This window comes from Polypterus senegalus, chromosome 1 (genome assembly GCF_016835505.1).
Source record: "Polypterus senegalus isolate Bchr_013 chromosome 1, ASM1683550v1, whole genome shotgun sequence".
In the NCBI taxonomy this organism is placed as follows: domain Eukaryota; kingdom Metazoa; phylum Chordata; class Cladistia; order Polypteriformes; family Polypteridae; genus Polypterus; species Polypterus senegalus.
The window spans coordinates 17,292,962-17,316,073 of record NC_053154.1 but is presented as its reverse complement, the minus strand read 5'-3'; the positions used below and the strand labels follow the sequence as shown (position 1 = coordinate 17,316,073).

General features: G+C 36.6%; 1 protein-coding gene across 1 annotated transcript in view; it reads right to left on the bottom strand.

The window, feature by feature from the left end:
* cat (catalase) overlaps positions 1–23,112 on the bottom strand; it is a 48,956-nt gene that overhangs the window by 4,480 nt on the left and 21,364 nt on the right. The window contains exons 3-10 of the mRNA XM_039744329.1: positions 21,297–21,407; positions 20,388–20,518; positions 16,861–16,965; positions 16,370–16,495; positions 14,200–14,391; positions 9,895–10,047; positions 4,730–4,868; positions 1,367–1,497 (exon numbers count right to left, since the gene is read on the bottom strand). Coding sequence (XP_039600263.1) covers positions 1,367–1,497; positions 4,730–4,868; positions 9,895–10,047; positions 14,200–14,391; positions 16,370–16,495; positions 16,861–16,965; positions 20,388–20,518; positions 21,297–21,407 — 1,088 coding nt within the window. The remainder of the gene's footprint in view (positions 1–1,366; positions 1,498–4,729; positions 4,869–9,894; positions 10,048–14,199; positions 14,392–16,369; positions 16,496–16,860; positions 16,966–20,387; positions 20,519–21,296; positions 21,408–23,112) is intronic.

Here is a 23,112-nt window from a genome sequence, read left to right as displayed (position 1 = left end):
AATTAAGTATAGATAGATAGATAAGACTTTATTGTCTGTGCCCCAAAGGGGTTAAAGAAATTTCCCTTTTGACACGCTCATGAGACAAACAGACCAAAAAAATACAAATATAAGCAAACCATAAAAAAAAAAACCTACTTCATCTGATTCAGAACAGATACTGCTGAGGGTACAAAAGATTTCTTGTATGCATTCTTCTGCCAATGGGGTTTTATACCTCCTACCTAATGGCAGCAATCTAAAGAACGCATAAAGAGGGTGAGAGACATCCTTCACAATCATGGTTGCCTTCCTCAACAGTGCACGGTTGTGCAGTTCAGAAAGGGGAGTTTGAGGTAATCCAATTATTTTGGAAGCCTGGTTAACTACACGACACAGTTTTGTTCTATGTTTAACGGTTAATAAGTTGTACCAAGATAAGTAATTAAAAGTGAGAACAGATTCAATAAGTGATCTATAAACCAGCGTTAAAACCTCCTTGCTAACATGAAAGGCTCTAAGTTGCCTTAGTAGATGGCGGCGCTGCTGTGCCTTCTTATATACAGCATCTGCATGCTTCATGAAAGACAGACAGGTGTCAATCTCTGTCCTGAGGTATTTAAAAGTCTGAACCTGCTCCACCAACTGACCCTGGATACTAAGTGGCTGGAACAGCAGTGATGGAGCCCGTCCTTTGGGGCCACAACACAGTTCCTTAGTTTTAGAAACATTTAACTCCAGTGAATTTTCTGCCAATAACTGAACCAGTCTCTGGACCTCCTTCTGATATGCAGAGGGGCACAGGTATCAGTCATATGGGCCACCAGGGCCATGTCATCAGCATATTTATACAGTGTCATTGCTGCAGGAAACATAGTTTATGTAGACAGAGTATCACAGATAAATAAAGGGGCAGGATTAGAGTCAAAAACAAAAACACAGAACCCCAAAGTATCCAAATGAAAACTCAAGTTTAACTGTCCCTTCAGCTGATTGATTTGCTCCATTGTTAAATTTTAGAGAACTGAGAGGCACATACTGCAAAACGGACACTCATAACATTTCATGACTACTGATATGAAGGCCACCAGCATGCAGTCATTAAGCTGGCTATCCTATCCTCTTCAGGAAAAGGAAAATTCATGGAGGATTAAAACATGCCAGAATCTTCCTAAAGTTATAGACTTGGTAATGCTCTCCTTGACTGACCTCAAAATTGGCAGATTTTCCGCACTAGATAACTTGACCAGTTGATCTCAAAAAAACAGTTCATGTTATGGTGTTAATCCAACAGCTTAACACTTATTAAGAGAGAACACTCTAAGGAGTAAAAATGTATATATTTATAAATGAAAATGGAACGTTTCCAAGAATACATCAATATTACCTGAGACACATTATCATCATCAGAGCTGTTGTAGCGAGCAACATCTGCTGAAACTTTGAATTTTGTCTCCAGGTACTGTGCCCGAGCATCAGGAGCACTGAAGCTATTAGGAAAATAATTTGGAGCCCCACCTGAAACACATTATATAATATGATTACTAACTTTCACATCTGCTTGTTACAAATAGAAATTTCAGTTAATGATATTATTTTAAGTCAGAAATTGTCAAAATGTATCGATACCCTTCTGCTATATATAAAAAAACGAAAAACTATGTTCTGTTAACCAAGTTTAAATTGACAAAAGAAAACTGGGATTTATTCCTGTTTATTGCATAAAGCAGGCACATTGCTTTGGATTTAGGACTTAATATTAAAGGAAATAAACTTGCATGAACAAAATTATTGGGACTGCTTAGAAATTAACAGATATATTTGGATTGTAATGACATTTCAAGCAGACTAAATACTCTAATGAGACTGAAGAGCTGTGATACTAAACAGTTATCTCAAGTTCAGCTGTGTTGTGTCATTGTGGGCATTAAGAAAAAGAAAAGCAGAAAGATGTCCGAGGAGAAAAAAGAAGAAAGAAATAGCAAAGCATGGTAAAGGTAGAGCCTACAAGAGAGACCTTCATGTTCCCGTGTCCATAGTTGTTAATATGTAAAGTTTGAGGTCCATGGGACTGCAGTCAACCTCCCTGAATGTGGTCCCAAGAGGAAAATTGACCCCATATTATTGAACTGAGGGATAGTTTGAATGGTGGAGAAAGAATCAAGGCAGACTCAGGCTGACCTCCAAGATCACAACTGCAATAGTTTCAAGTCCATCCATCAGTGTCTGAATGAAAGTAGGCCCATTATAGAAAACTCAAGAAGACATTGGAGGTTTGTTTAACAAGTGTTTAGGAAGAGCACTGTAAAGGCCAATACAGTAGCCCAAATGTGAAAATATTAGCATGAATAAGCACCTTAGCCGAAGTGGGACTGTATATACAAGTTGTTCATAAAATGAAAGTTATCAGAATTCCAAACAACTTTCACATGAGTTTGGAACAACAACACTCAGTTTTCCGCACATGGGTGTAACCATAAAAGTGTTATCTACTAAAATGACGGAGATTAAAGATATGGATTTAAGAATAGTTCTAGTTCCAGTACTTTATCACCTCAATACACTTTCCCATATTAGTTTTTATAATAATGAACAGTGCTTTTCAATCAAAGCCTCAACTAGCAACACAAATTGAGAGTTTGCCTGCTTCACCTTTTTTAAGCAATCAAGTGATTAAGCAATTCCATGTACACATTACGTATGACCTGACTTGTACTTTAAATATGACCCAAGCCATATAAATTACTGGCCAATACAGAGTTTTTGAAACACAAAATTTATTTTTAAGTTGTAGATTAGCTACATGTACAGTACAAATATTGCTTCATGCTTTGAAACTTGCTTTGATTTTTACTTAATCACACCCAGTGCAACCATGACAGACACCGACTCCCTGTGACCCTAAAGTGGACAGATCACTAAGAAAACACATAGCTCAATGGACAGACAATTATAGCCCAATTCCTCCTACAGTCACACAAAGACTGCACATTTAAATATCATTTCTAACACCAATAGGTGAAATAAAGAGACGGTTTGAAAATTATTTTAGGGAACACATTCTAAACAACGTACTGTAGAACATTTCACAACTCTTGACCACAGCCGCACTTATTTCTCTCTGCTCTCTCTCAAGGCTTCAGAGGTATCTTTCAAAGAAAAACAGAAGATAAGTTCATGCTCAGGTCTGCATTGCACATTTCTTTAGGACAAAATCACAAATAACTTTTTATATGTTTTTCTTCATTTACTGTAATAGCTGCTTTTTGCACCTGTTCTCGTTATTGTTACTTCTTTGCAACTTCCCCTCCTCTGTGTGTGTGTGTAAATGTATATAATTTTTTTTTTTAAGTCTGAATCACAATCTGATTATTAGGTGGTCACCTACCAGTTAACGCTTGTGGTTGGTCAGCCAGTCGGCAAACATCCATTACATTCCCTCAGTTGTGAGAAGCAGATCATACTGTAGATATGTTATACAGTACCTGCCAAATAGAAAGAGTACACAACACATCTTTCGCTCTTATTAGAGCTCATCAAGTGTAACATTGTGATTTGGACTTGTTATTACATGGTTATTAGGTACATTGCGATTCAGACTAAAAAAAAAGAATGTAATACTCTGATCTTCAACCTGCCAAATAAGCGAACCAGCTGCCGTGGCACAGTGTCACAAGGCTTTGCCTCAGGTGCCGATGTCCGACGTTCAAAAAAAGTACATATACCCGATGAGCCTCAAAAAGGACGAAACACATGTTGTGTACTCTTTTTATTATTTGGCAGATACTGCATCATATTTTACATTATATATCTATAAATATCTCTCTCTATCTATCTATATAGATATATCTATCTATATATATATGCTGCAATCCAGGACTCCGATACTGGCCAGGTGCCCCTGCAGGGTTGAGCTTCTAAGCCCCAAGCCCGTGGCCCTGATGCAATCCAGGGAAGCTGCCCTCTCAAATTCCGGGGAAGGTATTGCTTCTCTCCCGTTCCTTCCATAATAAAAGGCATGGGCCCCAACCGTCCACCACAAAATATATTATATAAAATCCAATGTCTGTCTGTCTCTGCTTTTCACAAGAGAACTACTTAACAGATTTAGAATTTGCTTGAACATTCCAGTTGATTTTGCAAATTCTCTCATTGCACGAAGTACCAAAGTACCATAGTTTGCAGGAGCGATTCATTCGCACTAATCTGAGACAGGGGCAGCGGGCCAAGGGGAGGGGAAGTGTGATGTCAGGAGTGTGGAGTCGGGCAGGGCCCTCCTCATTCACGCGCCAGCCTCCGTTCAAATCAGTCTACCTCTTGCCATGTTTTGGAGTGTACCTTGCCTCTGCTTAGCTAGCGATACCTGTTTGTTTACTCAAGATAAACTGTGCAATCGTCTGAGCAAATTAAGTGTCACATCTTCTGTGATTCTGCTTTTCATAATGCTCTGTGTAGCTTTATTTACTGTCACTATTAATATCAGATTTAAGTTTGAGCTTTCCTTCTTAAGGTTTTATGCAGATTTTTATCTCTGTAAGAAACATTTAAAGAATTTTCACTATACACTGGAAATATGATAATGAAAAGGGCTTGACATTATTGTGACTGCCCATTACCTTATGTTCATCATATCTTCCTCATAAAGTACATTTATTTTGATAACGTGATTATTTTTGTCAGTTTTCTTTGAAGGGATGGGGCACCCCTGGAAAACAATAAAATTTAAATTGACTAAATTTAAAATTCTCACCCTGGTTATCTGTAATGCACATGGGTCCATCTCTTTGGTAGTTTGCAACTCTGGCTTTATAAGGGCAATTCACTGGTATTTGTAGGTAATTGGCTCCCAATCGATGACGATGAGTGTCTGGGTAAGAGAACAAACGACCCTAAAAAAAAAAAAAAGAAATACTGACACAATTAGTTTTTAGTATTAACATCTTCATAATATCAACTAATAAAAGTAATATAATTATGGATATGTCAACACATACACATTCATATTCTATAACAAGCATTGCGCATATGAATCATAAGCACTATGCTATGACTACAGAACATAAGAGACACACATAACGCTGATGTTAACTAAGCACTGCAGTGCCACTGACTGAAAACTGAATATATTCTGCCCACAAATAAGGTATGTGTAACATATCCTGAAGACTACGCTAGAAAGAATATTGATTAAGGGCCTGCTTGAGTCTAGCAGAATTTGCTCAATGAAGAGAATATCAAGAAAGCCCAAGTATTAAATAAATGGATTCAACATTATCTTGATATTGTTGAACATTTAGATTTTAAATCGATCATACATATGATGTTCTCTTGCAAGCAGTAATACAAGCAAGCAACCTGCTTATACTAATCAGATTAACAGCAAAGAAAGCAGTTTCAGTCTATGCAAAGTCAATATACTAAATGCTACAGTATTTTCTTTATTTATACTTATATGGTAGTATTGAACTTGTTCGCATTATGTTGTAAGGTTTCTAATTTTCAATTGTAGCAATGTCATTAGCTTTTGTTGGTATTTATTTTGTCTCTGCACAGTGGTGCTTTAATTATCAGGCCTATGTCAAGGCGCATGTCATCTGGTGTACTTTGGACGAGACGCAAAACTGAGGTGCCGACTCTTAGTCATCAGAAAAGATCCCTGAGCATCTTTCAAAAAGAGTAGGATGTTTCCCGATGTCCTTGCTAAATTGCCCATCACAGCCTTGTCCAATCTTGCACTTAATCATCCCATCTTCAACTGGCTCTCCCTTTTCACCACCTAATCTATACTAATGAATAACAAAGCCCTCACTGACTGACTGACTGGCTCATCACTAATTCGCCAACTTCCCGTGTAGGTAGAAGGCTGAAATTTGGCAGGCTCATTCCTTACAGCTTACTTACAAATGTTAAGCAGGTTTCATTTCGAAATTCGGTCATAACTGAATCCTACTTACGTACATATATACGTCCATAGCCAGCAGCTTGGTCACCATGTGAGGCGGCGTTGCGTCCTCTATCACCACGCCTCCCACGTAATTGACTACCTGCCCATATAAGGTAAATATTCGCGGGTGAAGGACTGTGCTTATGCTAATGAAGATGAGATGGTCTAGTGTTAGGCACAAACTCAGCGAAAGTGCGAGAGAAACTTTTAAGTGCCGGGTCTTAGCTAACATTAAATAAAGCCGTGGACATCGCAAAATCACACAAGAGATCGGCTCACGTGAACGGACTGTGAACACAGTACGTAGAGAACAAGGAAGAGCTCCAAAGGGCGCCGAACAAAACACGCATTACACAATTGAGAAGGCAACAAAAGAATATGAAGCGAGTGACGCATACAAGCATATACATAAGTGCAGCTACTGCGGAAACAAAGCACGGTGTAAACCTTAAGTTTAAATTAAGCTTATAGACACGCTGCCGCTAGCGTTTGTCATGCCTACGACAAATACGATATTCGCAAGATACAAGTTTAATGAGAAGACGCAGGGTATAAGAGAGACTTTTGATCACTTTGTAGCTAAGTTAAAATTGCTGGTGAAGGACTGTGCTTATGCAAACGAAAATGAGATGGTCAGGGATTGAATAGTGTTTGGCACAAACTCAGAAAAAGTGCGACAGAAACCTTTAAGTGCCGGGTCTAAGCTAACATTAAATAATTGCTGGTGAAGGACTGTGCTTATGCAAACGAATAGAAAGCAAATGTTACGTGATTTTTAAAATGTTTCCTTTTCTTTTTCATAACTTCTTTAACACACTTCTTCTCTGCTGCGAAGCGCAGTATTTTGCTAGTACTGTATATATATTATATAAGCGTTACTTGATAGGTAACTACCCATACAATCAGATTGTGATTCAGACTATGAATGCCTTGAATGTAATTACCCCGATCTACACACTGTCACATAAACCACATATATATACACACATATACACATATACATACACCTATATATATCGATTACTGCACAGGTGTCAGAAGCATGAGGAGTTGATCAGGGAGAACAGACACAAAACAATAAATGACAGTTCAAAAGTTAATGCATTACTATTAATGCATGACTAGTAATATTTATCCTTGTGTTCTTAAGGAGGCTAGTGAGTACAGATATAAAACCTTGACACATATTTTTAGGAAGTCACTGCGCACTGGAGAGATTCTGAAGGACTGGAAAATGGCAAATATCATCCTGTTATAGGGCAGATCCAAGCAACTATAGGCCAGTAAGCTTGACACTCATCACAGGAAAATTAATAGAAGGAATTATTAAGGATAAAATTGAGCAACACATGACAAGGACAGGAGTTATTCTGAACAGTCAGCATGGGCTCAGAAGAGGGAGGTCTCATTTTACAAATATGTTGGAATTCTATGCGGAGGTAACAAACAGATACAATCAAAGTGGAGCTTATGATATTATTCATCTGGACTTTCAGAAAGCATTTGATAAGGTGCCACATGATAGGTTGGGCATTAAATTAAAAGAAGTGGGAGTTCAGGGTAATGTTTTTAGATGGGTGCAGAATTGGCTCAGATAGAGGAACCTCATCAGAATTGGCTGATGTTAAGAGAGGTGAGCAGCAGGGGGCAGTGCTGGGGCGCTGCTATTTTATTATATATATATATATATATATATATATATATATATATATATATATATACATATATACATATATACATATATACATATACATATATATATATATATATATATATATATATATATATATATATATATATATATATACATATATATATATATATATATATATATATATATATATATATATATATATATATATATATATATATATATATATATATATATATATATATATATATATATATATATATATACATATATATACATATATATATATATACATATATATATATATATATATACATATATATATATACATATATATATATATACATATATATATATACATATATATATATACATATATATATATATATATATATATACATATATATATACATATATATATATATATACATATATATATATATATATATACATACATATATATACATACATATATATACATACATACATATATATATATACATATATATATACACATACATACACATACACACACTTTAGTTAGGAATATAAGTAACAAGTTGGTTAAGTTTGCAGATGATATCAAGATAGGTGGATTAGCAGATAATTTGGAATCCATTATATCATTACTGAAGGACTTGGATAGCATACAGGCTTGGGCAGGTTTGTGGCAGATAAAATTTAATGTCTGTAAATGTAAAGTATTACACATAGTAAGTAAAAATGTTAGGATTGAATACACAATGGGAGGTTGGAAAATCGAGAGCACACCTTATGAGAAGGATTTAGGAGTGATAGTGGACTCTAAGGTATCAATTTCCAGACAGTGTTCAGAAGCCATTAAGAAGGCTAACAGAATGTCAGGTTATACTGTATAGCACCTTGATGTGTGGAGCACAAGTCACAGGAGGTTCTGCTCAAGCTTTATAATGCACTGGTGAGGCCTTATCTGGAGCCCTGTGTTTACAGCTTTGGTCTCCAGGCTACTAAAAAGGACATAGCAGTGACCAGGCTGATTCAGAGCTACAGGGGATGAGTTATGAGGAAAGATTAAGAGCCGAGCCTTTACAGTTTTAAGCAAAAGAAGATTAAGAGGTGACATGATTTAAGTGTTTAAAATTATAAAAGGAATTAGTCCAGTGGATCGAAACTGTGACTTTAAAATGAGTTCATCAAGAACACAGGGACACAGTTGGAAACTTCTTAAGGGGAAATTTCGTTCAAACATTAGGAAGTTTCTCTTTACACAAAGAACGATAGACACTTGGAATAAGCGACCAAGTAGTGTGGTAGACACTAAGATGTTAGGGACTTTCAAAACTCGACTTGATGTTTTTTTGGAAGAAATTAAGTGGATAGGACTGGCGAGCTTTGTTGGGCTGAACGGCCTGTTCTCGTCTAGAGTGTTCTAATGTTCTAAAAACACAGAAACAGAAAACCTAAAATGAATTTGGTCATGATATTTAGTATGATGATCACAGATAGATACGTTATTGAAAACTCTCCCTGGGAAATTGTTTTAGAAAAAAGATCATGCATTCACCTCCAGTTAGTAGAGGCTTATCATATTACTCTGTGTATTGAAGTTGTGTATTTCACATTTTTTTTTTTTTTATAAAACATTTTATTGAGTTTATTTAAAATAAAAAAAAACAAAACATTCCATATAAGCAAGTCACGTTTTACCAAACTAGGTCGAATCAAATCAACCCCTTTCACTTTCTTTCTTAAATATTCATGTCCATGACTCAACACAGTGCAGTATAGCCATTACTTAAATAACAGTTTTATCATAAACAGATATATGGAATAATGGGTAACAGACAATTTTATCATTTTTGATTCATTAGGTGTAAATCTGATCTATTTACTGGTGTAATGCTTTTTCCATGTAGACAATTCCTCTTTTAAATGTCAATGCTGATTTATATTCTCTTGTACTATTGGTCAATTTTCTGCTTGATTGTTCATTAAACTAAAAATATAGAATCCACCTTAACATTTCATCATTTTGGGTGTATAGCAACTAAAGAAAAGTGTCTGCAGTTTATAATTGTAAATATAAGGCAACGTCAACAATATTAGAACTTAAATATTTAAGACATAAATGCTGTTGATAGACAACAAGCAACAAATGAAAATCAGTTAAATACAGTTAATATTTCATTTCAATTTATATGAACATAAAATTAGTATTCATACATTTTGCAAGGCCATAAATATAAATATAATATTACTTACAGTGCACTGGGGTTAAAATCAAATAAGCATGATTATAATTTTTATTGTTTAAAACATTTGCTTAAACTGTAGCAATTACCTGCAACATCTTGTCAGGACTTGGCTCAATCCCTGGAGGCATATTACTCGGGTCAAATGCAATCTGCTCTACCTCCGCAAAATAGTTCACTGGATTTCGATTGAGCACCAACTTCCCCACTGGAATCAAGGGGAAATCGTTGTGTGGCCATATCTGTACAAGAAATACAGTAAATAACAGAATCAAATATAAAAGTGACTTTGTACACTTTCGCAAGTTATTTGGACTTTTGCAAAAATCTTTCTTCTACTATTCCAGATCTGCTTTATCAAAAACAGAGGGGACCAATGTTTGACTGAATAGGCCAATGGGATAAACCAGTTCCTGGAAGGGATGCCAGTTCATAGCAATAAAATATATTCAAACTTTAATTTAAAACAAAATGTGTTAGATTTTAAACAAATGGAGTAAACTTTGTAAATTACAAATATTTAAAAAAGTACCATTCAAGCTTATGTTGCTAATGTCCTGCAAAAAAGATAAATCAATACCTAAAACAGGAAAGTAACAAGAACCATTAATATAGTACTAGCAAAAATTTCACATGAAAATGGCTCACATTGAATAAAGACCTTTTTCCACCCATGTACAAGTTTCTGTACGTGATGTCAGCATCAATCGACATTAAGGAAGGTTTTCCTTATTCGCTCCATAGATCTCCAGTCTTCAAACATTATTTCAAACTTCTCACTGCAGTTTCTTTTAATGTTACACTACAGTGAGATTAATCATTTGTACAATATTGGAAGAAAGTTTTATGCAGGTTTTTTTTTTTATTTTGATATACTTTATTAATCCGAGGGGAAACTGTCTTTTCCATGACCTTTATGGATTAGTGTGCAAGTTCAGCCTTATTTATTTATTTATTTTAAACACTCATTTTTTTCCTTTTGGATCACATAAATCTTTTGTCCCCTTAGTTGCTTTTCGGAAATGCTTTAAATGATTAAAGCACCCCAAGGTACTTGTGCTAATCTCTGGAGACTTTAACCATGTAACGCTGGACATAACATTACCTGCCTTCTCCCAGTATGTGGATTGTAACACCCGAGGAAACAGGACTATCGACCTACTGTATGCAAACGTTAAAGACGCATACAGCGCCACCCCGCTGCCTGCGCTTGGGAAAGCAGATCATAACCTGGTTCTGCTTCAGCCTCACTACAAAGCATGAGTGATGGAGTGACCTACAACAACACGCTCATTCAGGAAGTGGTCTCCTGAGGCAGAGCAGGTTCTGAGAAACTGGAACTACGGATAGGGATATCCTGCAGGGGTCACATAGTGAGAACATTGAAGAGGCTGGTGAATGCACAACTGACTACATCAACTTCTGCATGGACATTGTAGTTCCAGTAAGAACAGTACGCTGCTATGCTAACAACAAGCCATGGATTACAAGTGACATCAAGGGCCTTTTGAACCAGAAGAAAAGGGCTTTTAAAGACGGTGATCAGCAGGAGCTCAAACGCGTGCAGAAGGAACTCCGAGTCCAGCTCAGGGCAGCGAAGGAGCAGTACAGGAGAAAGCTGGAGCAGAAGTTGCAGAATAACAGCATGAAGGAAGTGTGGGATGGAATGAAGATCATCACTGGCTGCAGCTCAAAGCCGGGTGCCACCATCGAGAGAGACGTGGAGAGAGCAAACCAGATGAACAACTTCTTTAACAGGTTTGACCACCCTAACCCACTCTCACCTCAGAGTACTGCACCCTCCACCCATTCTTCTGGTGATACCAGTATAGGAGAGACATCCCCACCCACAATTACAGCAGCGCAGGTGAGCAGAGAGCTGAGGATACTTCGTGCCAGCAAAGCAGCGGGTCCAGATGGAGTATTGCTTCGACTGCTGAAGGCCTGTGCATTGGAGCTGGGGAGTCGTCTACAGTGCATCTTCAACCAGAGTCCTGAGGCTTTGGAAAACATCTTGCATCACCCCAGTCCCAAAAGTATCACGTCCTAGTGAGCTGAATGACTTCCGGCCTGTCGCTCTGACATCATATGTGATGAAGACCATGGAGCAGCTGCTGCTTCACCACCCGAGGCCACAGGTCTGCCACGCCCTCGACCCTCTGCAATTCGCATACCAGGAGAAGGTTGGAGCGGAGAATGCCATCATCTATATGCTACACCGATCCCTCTTCCACTTGGACAGAGGCAGTGGTGCTGTAAGAATTATGTTTCTGGACTTCTTGCACCTTCAACACCATCCAACCTCTGCTCCTTACGGACAAGCTGACGGAGATGGGAGTAGATTCATACCTGGTGGCATGGATCGTGGGCTCTCTTACAGACAGACCTCAGTATGTGAGTCTCGGGAACTGCAGGTCTGACATTGTGGTCAGCAACACAGGAGTGCCGCAGGGGACTGTACTTTCTCCGGTCCTGTTCAGCCAACATACATCAGACTTCCAATACAACTCAGAGTCCTGCCATGTGCAAAAATTTGCTGATGACGCTGCTATGGTGGGCTGCATCAGGAGTGGGCAGGAGGAGTATAGGAACCTAATCAAGGACTTCGTTAAATGGTGCGACTCAAACCACCTACACCTGAACACCAGTAAAACCAAGGAGCTGGTGGTGGATTTTAGGAGGCCCAGGCCCCTCATGGACCTCGTGATCATCAGAGGTGACTGTGCAGAGGGTGCAGACCTATAAATACCTGGGAGTGCAGCTGGATGGTAAATTGGACTGGACTGCCAATACTGATGCTCTGTGTAAGAAAGGACAGAGCAGACTATACTTCCTTAGAAGGCTGGCGTCTTTCAACATCTGCAAAAAGATGCTGCAGATGTTCTATCAAACGGTTGTGGCGAGTGCCCTCTTCTATGCAGTGGTGTGCTGGGAGGCAGCATAAAGAAGAGGGACGCCTCACGCCTGGACAAACTGGTGAGGAAGGCAGGCTCTATTGTAGGCACAGAGCTGGACAGTCTGACATCCGTGGCAGAGGCGGGCTGAGCAGACTCCTGTCAATCATGGAGAATCCACTGCATCCACTGAACAGGATCATCTCCAGACAGAGGAGCAGCTTCAGCGACAGACTGCTGTCACCTTCCTGCTCCACTGACGGACTGAGGAGACCCCACACTATGTGACTCTTCAATTCCACCCGGGGGGGTAAACGTTAACATTATACAAAGTTATTGTCTGTTGTTACCTTAATTTTTATTACTCTATAATTTAATATTGTGTTTTTTTTTTAATCAGTATGCTGCTGCTGGAGTATGTGAATTTCCCCTTGGGATTAATAAAGTATCTATCTATCTATCTATCTATCTATCTAAATGGTGAGATTGTGCCCTATGATGTAGTTTTTGTTACTAGATTACAGTGTCAAAGTTTTTTCATTTTTTTTGGCACTTGTATGTAGTTTTGTCCTGGTATACATATACAAGTCCCAGTACAAAGTGATTAGACATAAAAAATACTATACTAAAAAATGTACTACATCAAACCTCATGACTTCTCAAAATGTAACTACATAAAGAACTGTCTGTTGTAAATACGAAACAATATTTGACACCTCTAATTCCAACACTATGTAAAAACTTCAAGAATTCAGTTCTGGTTCTTCATTTGCAGATATGCAGAAAAAGCTCACATTTAAGATTATAAGGTAACTTACATTTAAAAAAAAAGAAGAGGAAACATGACGGTCATTTACTCAAGTGACACAGGTCTCTTAAAATTAAATGAACATAAGCCCATCTATAAAATCAGGGATTAGAGCAAATATGGAAATACATGTGCTTCTTTCTACCTTTACATAAAGTACATGTTTAAGACTGTTCTTGTTTAACTCTTTTTTGTTGTCCTTCATCAACTGCCCAGAATGTTTTTCTGTTAGTCAGACTCAAAATATCAAATTAAGGGTGTCATTGCAGCACCACAGCTCCAGAGTCCTGGGGTGTGTTGAGTCATGCCTTTGTGGTTCTGTTGATATTTCTCATGCATCTCAAAGATGTGCATGCTGGATTAATGGACACTGTAAGACTGAGTGTAGGTATGTGCGCAAATGCTGTGATGGTCTGCCATCTAATTCAAGACTGGTTAATGCCTTGCAAACCAGCATTACAGGGACTGTCACCGTCTTCCCTGAGCCCTGACCTAGAATAGGAAGGGTTGATGATGGATGAATAGAATATCAAAATACCACAAAAGTAGAAAAAAAAAACACATCCAATCTTCTTAACAGAAATAAACACATCAAAAAAATCATCTCCACATATGACAAAAAAAAATCTATCAAAAAACCAAAGGGAAATAATTATATATACAGTTTTAAAAATGCACATGCGCATTTATACCTTAGTCAGATCAAAAGGATTCCAGGGAAATTTTTCTGCTTCTTCAAAGGTCATCACTTGAATGTAAAAAGTCCAGGATGGATAGCTTCCACTAGCAATAGCATTGTAAAGATCATAGAGTCCATAGTCTGGGTTTGTTGAAGCTAGTTGATCTGCTTCTGCCACAGTGAGGTTTTTAATGCCTTGATCAGTCTGAAATTATTAAAATATGCAAATTTTCAGAAAACATTTACAGAACAATTGATAATAAACTGAGAATCATTAAACTTGTTTATTAAAATGATTCACTAAACATCTTTAAGAAACCATCCTTAACGTGTGCAGTTTATGACAAAGATGTAACAAAGCCTGTAAACTTTCTCCATGTAATATTTTGCAAGGAACCACCTATTTCAAGACAGTTTAATCAGTAAAGAAGCAAATATTGTATAGTACAGAATGCAAAAAAAAAAAAAAAAACTGGATACAGAGGAAGTGGTCAGCAAAGTGCTAATGTTAAATGATTTCTGAACTCAAACAAAGGCATTACTCAATGGTCCTGACTGGGGCTATTGAGGTTGCTAATATTAGATAACAACCACTTGGTTGGAAACACAATTGGTTATGATTGGTGGCATGGTTTCATACGGGTGCTGAATGAAGTACTTTGGAATATCCAACTTAACACTGTGCACCTACTCCATAAAGGTTAACTTTACTCATAGTGTATAAAATGAGCCATAGCTGGTATCATATAATGTGTTGCCAGAGACATATTGACTGACAGACATCTTCTGGAAAAAAAATACCAGCCAGGCTTATTGCGAGGTCATACAATGGGTGAAATAATCTCCTCTATGCAGCATTACACAGTGCAGCAGAAGTAACCAGCTATCATAAATGATGGCAACCCTCATCAATGTGGACTGCTTTCTCTGGATATCAAATCTAGTGACAAGTACTAACATAAACAATGTAACAGTTTGCTGCACAATGTGTCAGGATTTCATGGTAGTGTTCTCCAGGGCTTTGTAGATGCTCTCAATCAGCCTTCCTGCCATATTCAGCTGTCAAATTTGTGCAACGAGCCTGTGCCTCAATATACTGAGCTGAGTAACTGACCAGTGATTGGGAACCTTATAAAGTACAGTAATAGTTGTTACAGCTGTTATGGTTCCCTGATGGCTACACAAACACAAATACGTCTGTCAGCTCCCAATTTATTTCATATAAAGCTTTCACAAAAATGCACATTCTGTACAATACATTTAACAATTCTAAGACAATCAGACAAACTAACATACATACAGTTTATTTACATGAATTCAACAGAATTAACTGTAACACTCAGGTTAAATATTTCTTCCTGATAGCATTAAAGTAAAATTTTTAGGTAATGCTTTGCAAATATGGACATGACTATCAAGTTCATAGGCTACTACTTTAAAAGCTGAAGACTCTAATCTTCTGCACTTGCAGTTTAGACCCTCTTCAACTACATATTTCAACACAAATGGCTGTAGAAGTATTAATTTTTAAGTTGTGTACATTTCACCAAAAGGTTATTCAACTACAGTTAAACAAGTCCTCTACAAAGTCAAAATCTATTTACTGTATATCCATATGAAGACATATTGATTTCCCATGCTAGGTTTCACCACTCCTTCTAAGTGAAACTTTTATTATCCTTAGTATTACAGAATGTATTTAAATTATATTGTATTACATTTTCAGCCAAATAACTTTAGTGTGAATTAAGCTTCCAAATAGAATATACTTTTTACCAATAAAATGTTACAAATAGTACATGTTAAAAACAGTAAAAGCCTTTACAATAACAATACTGTAAATTATTTCAAGTTCATACACCACTAACATATTTTATGGAAAAGCAGACTCTAAATAGTAAAAAGCTATCAAAGTCTTGCTGAGAGCTACCAAACTGATGTTTTCATGGAGTACTTTACACATTCAAGAAACATCTTTTCCTTTCATAATGTAGCTAAAATATACATTAAATATGAATAGAAAATAACATGTTCATATCTGATGTGTACCTGGGCAAATTAAAGGCATGAAGTGTTTATGGATTTGTTCTTAATGAATCAAAGGAGGTTTTAGATGCATATCCTCTGAACATTCAACTTTCAAGTTTTAGTAAGAGTTTAGTAAAGGTTAGTAAGAGGCATACCTTATAATGGAATTTACAGTAGACAGCCTTCCCAGCAGGACTGATCAGTTTAAATGTATGAGAACCGTAGCCATTCATGTGTCTATGACCATCTGGAATACCCCGATCACTAAACAAGAAGGAAACCTAAAAAAAATAACAAAATATGTTTATTTGATGTATAGCAACTTTCCAAGTTTAATCTGGCATACTCTCTGCATACTATGATGAGCTGGTATGATATCCAATTTAGGATTCTACCATACTGAATTTGCAGCTACCCACATTAAAAATGTTTAAATGAACTGAAGTTGGATAACTTTTTATCTGCAATTAATTTATTAAACATGCAGTTGTTTTTTCTGTGCATCTAGTTCACTCTTTACTGTTGTATAAAGTGTTTTGTAAGAGTGTTCGAACTATTAGTTTAAAACTACCTCAGAGGTTACTACTATACAATACCAAACATGAAATATGATCATCTAAAAAAATATTAAGAATAAAAACACCACCTGATGTAATGACTCAGGACGAAGGCCCCAAAAGTCCCACACCATGTCTGGATCCTTGAGATGAGTCTGTGGGTTCCTCTTCTGAGAATGTATGAAAGATGGGAACTGCAGGGGGGAAAAATAATTACTACAAACAATACTTACAACTAATGGAAGAATGCATTGTAAATCTTTGTAAATGCCTTGAAACAATACAGAAGGAACGGTTTGATACTTCATATATTTATTCAAACTTTAGAGCTGTTAAGATGTTAAGATGTGCATTGGGTGTGATGAGGATGGACAGGATTAGAAATGACAGTTTAGAGACAAAGTCAGAGGTGAGATTGTGCTAGTTTGGGCACGTGCAAAGGAGAGATACTAAGTATATTATGAGAAGGATGCTAAGAATAGAGCTGCCGGGGAAGAGGAAAAGAGGAAGTTTACGGATGTAGTAAGAGAGGACATGCAGATATGATGGGTGTAATGGAGCAAGATGACGAGGACAGGAAGATATGGAAAAAGATGATCTGCTGTGGTGACCCATAGCAGGAGCCACCGAAATGAGAAGATGCAAACTTTGGAGTGTTAGGTAGTCTACGATATTTATTAAAATTCAGCTTTGTTGAAAATACAGGACTCAACAAAAAACAAAGTTAACTACATTGCTTCACACAAGATAAACAATAAATATATTAATAAGGTTTGCCATGGAAAATGCCACGTGTGTAAAGTGAGTATCCTTAACACTAGAATTACCAGAGCCTACAAAAAAAAAACTCCGGCCCACCTTAAATCCCATCACACCTCTCCGCCAGAGTCTTTTGTCATTTAAATGTGCTGATAAAGACAAGCTGCAAGCAGCTGGCTATTCCATCCCTCCACTGACTTAGAACGTACACAACTATCTATCTATCTACTTATCTAACTTCTCCCACCTCATGCCTTAATTGATTATCTGGGAGTGAAGTGGAGTTTTAGAGTGGAAATAATAGATCGTTATTTGGAATACACACATTTCATGCATGTTCCGTTTCTACAGTAATCTGTGTAAAGACTTTGTTAAAACAGAAACTTTTTTTTATAGTTTAGTAATAATTGTTACAAAATGTAGGCATAAACTATAAAACGTGTGAAGCCTGAAGTCCAAACATCAAATAAACACTTTCACAAAAGGTTCAAGAACGATACAACAGTTTCCAAGGCTTACCGGTAAGATTTGCTGACTCAGAGTGGCGCAGGTCTTGCCATGCCTCAAAGACCCGAGTTTGATTCTCCGTTGAGGAAAAAGTGTTATTTTTTTTTTTTATTTTTAACCTCAAACTGACATAAAATTTATAAATTGGTATGCACTGCCAGTTAATAAGATTGTTATATTTTCATGTGGGGTGCTCCTTTTAAAATATTTTTTAAAAATTGAGACTGCAATTAACTGTTATTTTTAAGATCCATAACACACAGAGACAAAAGCACTGTGTAATAGAGAGACAGACTGATTATATAAAGTCAGCGTTGGAATATATAAACTAATTTTTGAATATATAAAGGCAGCGTTGGAGTATATAAAAATATTCCTGAATATATAAAATTTCCATGTTTGTCATTTCACTCGTACTAGTGAAAGGTAAACTTCGACAGAAGCCACTCAGAATCGATCGGGCTTGTGAGGTTCGTCCAAAAATGCGCCCATACAAAAAGAATAAATAAATAAATACAGTGTTCAAAATGCTGGGCACATACATCATTTTGAATGAATTAACTGAACAGTGGGTTTTTAAAAAATATTTTTCTGAAGATGTTTTTATGAACTTAGTTCATTACGTTGTATTAGGAACTCATTGAGTTAACTAAAAAGGTGCCCGAGTCGTTTCAATCAATATCAATATAATCTGACTTTAAATTTATATATTCAGAAATGAGGTTATAAATTCCGACGCTGACTTTATATATTCAGGAATGACTTTATATATTCTAAAAATCATTGTAATTGCCTGTTTGGCACCCCATAGGCACTGTATAATAGATATGTAAAAAAAACAGCTAAGGGTATAGATATATAGATAGATAGAAAGGAAAGGCACTTTATGATAGGCAGACAGGGAAGCTGTTATATAATAATAAAATTACTGTTATTACTATATAGATAGACAGGGAGTGCAGGCAGGCAGGCAGAACGGCAAAGGTCAAAAAGAAAAAAAAAAACATTTTCTCCCCAATGGGGAATCAAACTTAGGTTTCTGTAGCACGGCAGGCCTATTGCATTTGGAGTCAACAAATCTTAACAGTGCACCACGGAAGCTGTTGTATCGTTCTTGAACCTTTTGTGAAAGTGTTTATTTGATGTTTGGACTTCAGGCTTCACACATTTTATAGTTTATGCCTACATTTTGTAACATTTATTACTAAAATATGAAAACGTTTCTGTTTTAACAATGTATTTACACAGATTACTGTAGAAACGGAACATACATGAAATGCGTGTGTTCCAAATAACTATCATATTATTTCCACTCTAAAACTCAACTTCACTCCCAGATAATCAATCAAGGCATGAGCTGGGAGTAGTTTGTGTACGTTCTCTTTATCAGCACATTTAGATGACAAAAGATGCTGACGGAGAGGTGTGAACGGATTTAAGAAGCGATTTAAGGTGGGCTGGATCTACAAGTTTTTTCGTAGGCTCTGGTAATTCTAGTGTTAATCCAAAATGCCTGCGATTAGAAGTATTTCAAATTGTACATATTTTTGGATTTTAGAATATTTGCATATACATAATGAGATATCTTAATGGCACAGGTGATCAAGTAAGGAAATACAGCCAAACCAGATAAATGATGTCTCACGTGTATAATAATTCATATCACCAAGCTCTTATGATAGCGTGCATTATCATGACAAACATATTAAAACTCAAAAGTGATGAACAGTGTACATACTCTGAAGTTCCCTTTTAAGAGGACCAATGTCACGTATTTGCACTGAAATATAATATCCTGCCCCACACTTTACACCAAGCATCAATTATTGCTTTTCCAAAGAAGAATACAGACTCACTGGAATGTGCATCTTCTAGACCAAACTTGTTACTGAATAATGATTTCAAACTTTTGGTAAAAGCTTTAGCAAATATAATGTGTACTCTTCACCTATATCATAGGATCAAACTGAATTTGTTAAAGTTAGACATTTTGCCTAGATTTGACTTGTAGCATATACTATACATCCCATCACCATCTTAGTTTCTAAAATCTAGCTGTCTCTGGATAAAACACTTGATAGAGTACAACAGGAACCCCCTTTACAGTACTGCAAAAAATTAGCCTTGGACCTAATATTTGCGTCTGGATCATTCTACTTTTTTTTCTTCCATATATTAGTGTATTTGATTGCTTTGTTATAATAAAATAAAAAACACCACATTTGGGAAAATCTTTTACACAGACCTCTCTCCTTCATCAAAAAGAAGCACTTTTTAAAAAAAATTTGTACAAAAATATTTTTTTTTCCTTCTTTATGATATTTGTGATGTATTAAGACATGTCACTAACCAGCAAAGGATCACGGATAAAAAAGATAGGAGTATTGTTTCCGGTGAGGTCCCAGTTCCCATCTTCTGTGTAGAACTTCAAAGCAAAGCCACGGGGATCACGAACAGTATCAGCAGAGCCAGACTCGCCAGCTACAGAAACATAGTGACAGAAAGGGAAAGTAAAATTTAATCAAGCAGGTGCACACTAGGAAACATGTATTACACCATTTTACTTTGTCAATTCAGATGCTCTTTTGTGTCATGGCAAGGGCTGAAATATTAAACATGATGTTTTTGCAAATAAACATAGTTTTCAGGTAGTTAAATCTTTCTGTCCTACTCAGAATTTGTCAAAAGGAGCATTAATTTCATTCAGTAATTAAATAATTTAAACTATTTCATTACCACCTAGTGAAATTCTGGGCAAGATTTTAACATTACATGTTGGTAGCCACACAAACTAGAAATATGAAAAATGTGCTAGTCTTGGCAAATCTGTATTAGTTCCCTCCATAAACACTTCAGATAAATAACAGGAACAACAAAAGTTGTATTTTGATGCAGAGACTTCAAATTAATAAAGCTGCCATTCAATAAATATCAATCCACTTCTTGTACTGAAACAAAGTCTTCAAAGTTGTAGCTATTTTTACACATGTATGTTAAGCCATTTTATAATTTGTGGTCTCCATTGATCTTTAATCAAAAAAACAGATACTTCAGGATTAAATCTGAGTTGACTTACTGCAGAATAACAGTCCCTATGGTAATTTAAGAAAATCTTATTTACATCCATTACAGTAAATTAACAGTTTTAAGATAACTGCTTGTGTTTGTAAGCAAAGTTGCATAACACCAGATTTTCATGGAGGTAAAAAATTAAAAGTACAGGGTTACAAATTTAAAACGTGACAAATGATCTCCTTACCAACTGTAGAAAACCTCACTGCAATGGGTGTCCTTTTGCCAATATGACTAAACACCTTTGCTTTGCAATACTTTGTAATATCATGGGTTACTTCAAAGTAGCCAAATGCACCTGTGAAACAAAGAAAAGGAGATGCGTGTAAGAATTCATTATGCCTTAAACTGTAAGCAAGAACGTTCTGCTGTGCCCTAATATCTCAATTATGCATTAGTGTCATATTCATATCTGAATTTTAAACATACTCTTATTTATTAGTTTGAATATTCTATAGTGAATTGAAATTTTTCCAAGTTCCTGTACTGAATTTGTTAAAATCCAGATACCCCAGACAAAATGAATCAGTTTGCCATTTAACTTATCAGAATGTGTGTATCATTTCCACAAACAGTTTAGTCACTTTTCTTTAAAGGGGGAGATTCATAGAATCAAAGGCTGTGTTTTTTTTTATTCAAATGGAATATTAAAAAGAACTTTACCTGTCTCATGAACCTTACTGTTCCACAATAGTGCCATACTCTATAAAGATTTTGTAAATATTGTGAAAATGGAAGAACTCTAATTGCTTCTATGCTACTGCGACTTCACATGGAACACACACACAGTGACCACATTTTGTTTTTATCTTTTCCACACAAATATAGTTTAGTGTAAAAATGACTCAAAATAAATTAATAATACATTTCAAAAATTGTTTCAGGTGACAACCATATATAACCATATGCACATATCGTATGCATATGATATGTAAATTTCATCATAAATAACACTCAAATTACTATGATGGATAACCAAAATCTATATAATAACTTGCAGTAGGGAATAAGAAACCTCGATTTGAGACACAGGATATGAAATTATCCAAACATAGCAAACAGTAAAAAAATAAAATAAAAGCAAAGATAGGTGGGCAAGAGGAATGGTATAATCTCTGGGAGTTCTCATGCTCTGCACACATAAATCTTTAATCACAGCATTTAAAGATTCAAGAATTAATGAGAATACTTTCTCTAAGATAGCACAGCGGAACATGTGTAACAGAGGAGAAGTTGCTCTAAGTTTCAGCACATGATAGAGCAACTACAAATTCTGGCAAAGAGATTCACCAACTCCTTTAACTCCGATTGTTTACAGCAGGGCTGTGGAGTCGGTAGATAAATCCTTTGACTCCAACTCCTTAGTTTCTGGTACTTCTGACTCCAACTCCCCGACTCCTCTGTATTTAATATGCTAATGCATTTTCCATGTTGATTAAAGGAAGGCAACATACACGTCATTTAACCACAGAACTAATGGCTAGGAAGCTGACTCTCTACTGTACTGGCCTTTAACACCATCCAACCTCTGCTCCTTAGGGACAAGCTGGCAGACAAGGGAGTAGATTCATACCTGGTGGCATTGATCAAGGACTATCTTACAGACAGACCTCAGTATGTGCGTCTTGGGAACTGCAGGTCTGACATTGTGGTCAGCAACACAGGAGCACCGCAGGGGACTGGACTTTCTCCGGTCCTGTTCAGCCTATATACATCGGACTTCCAAAATTGGACTGGACTGCCAATACTGATGCACTGTGCAAGAGAGGACATAGCCAACTATACTTCCTTAGAAGGCTGGCGCCCTTCAACATCTGCAATAAGATGCTGCTGATGTTCTATCAGACTTGAAACCGACTGAACATCTCTGGAGAGATCTTAAAATGGCTGTGCACCGACGCTTCCCATCCAACCTGATGGAGCTTGAGAGGTGCTGCAAAGAGGAATGGGCGAAACTGGCCAAGGATAGGTGTGCCAAGCTTGTGGCATCATATTCAAAAAGA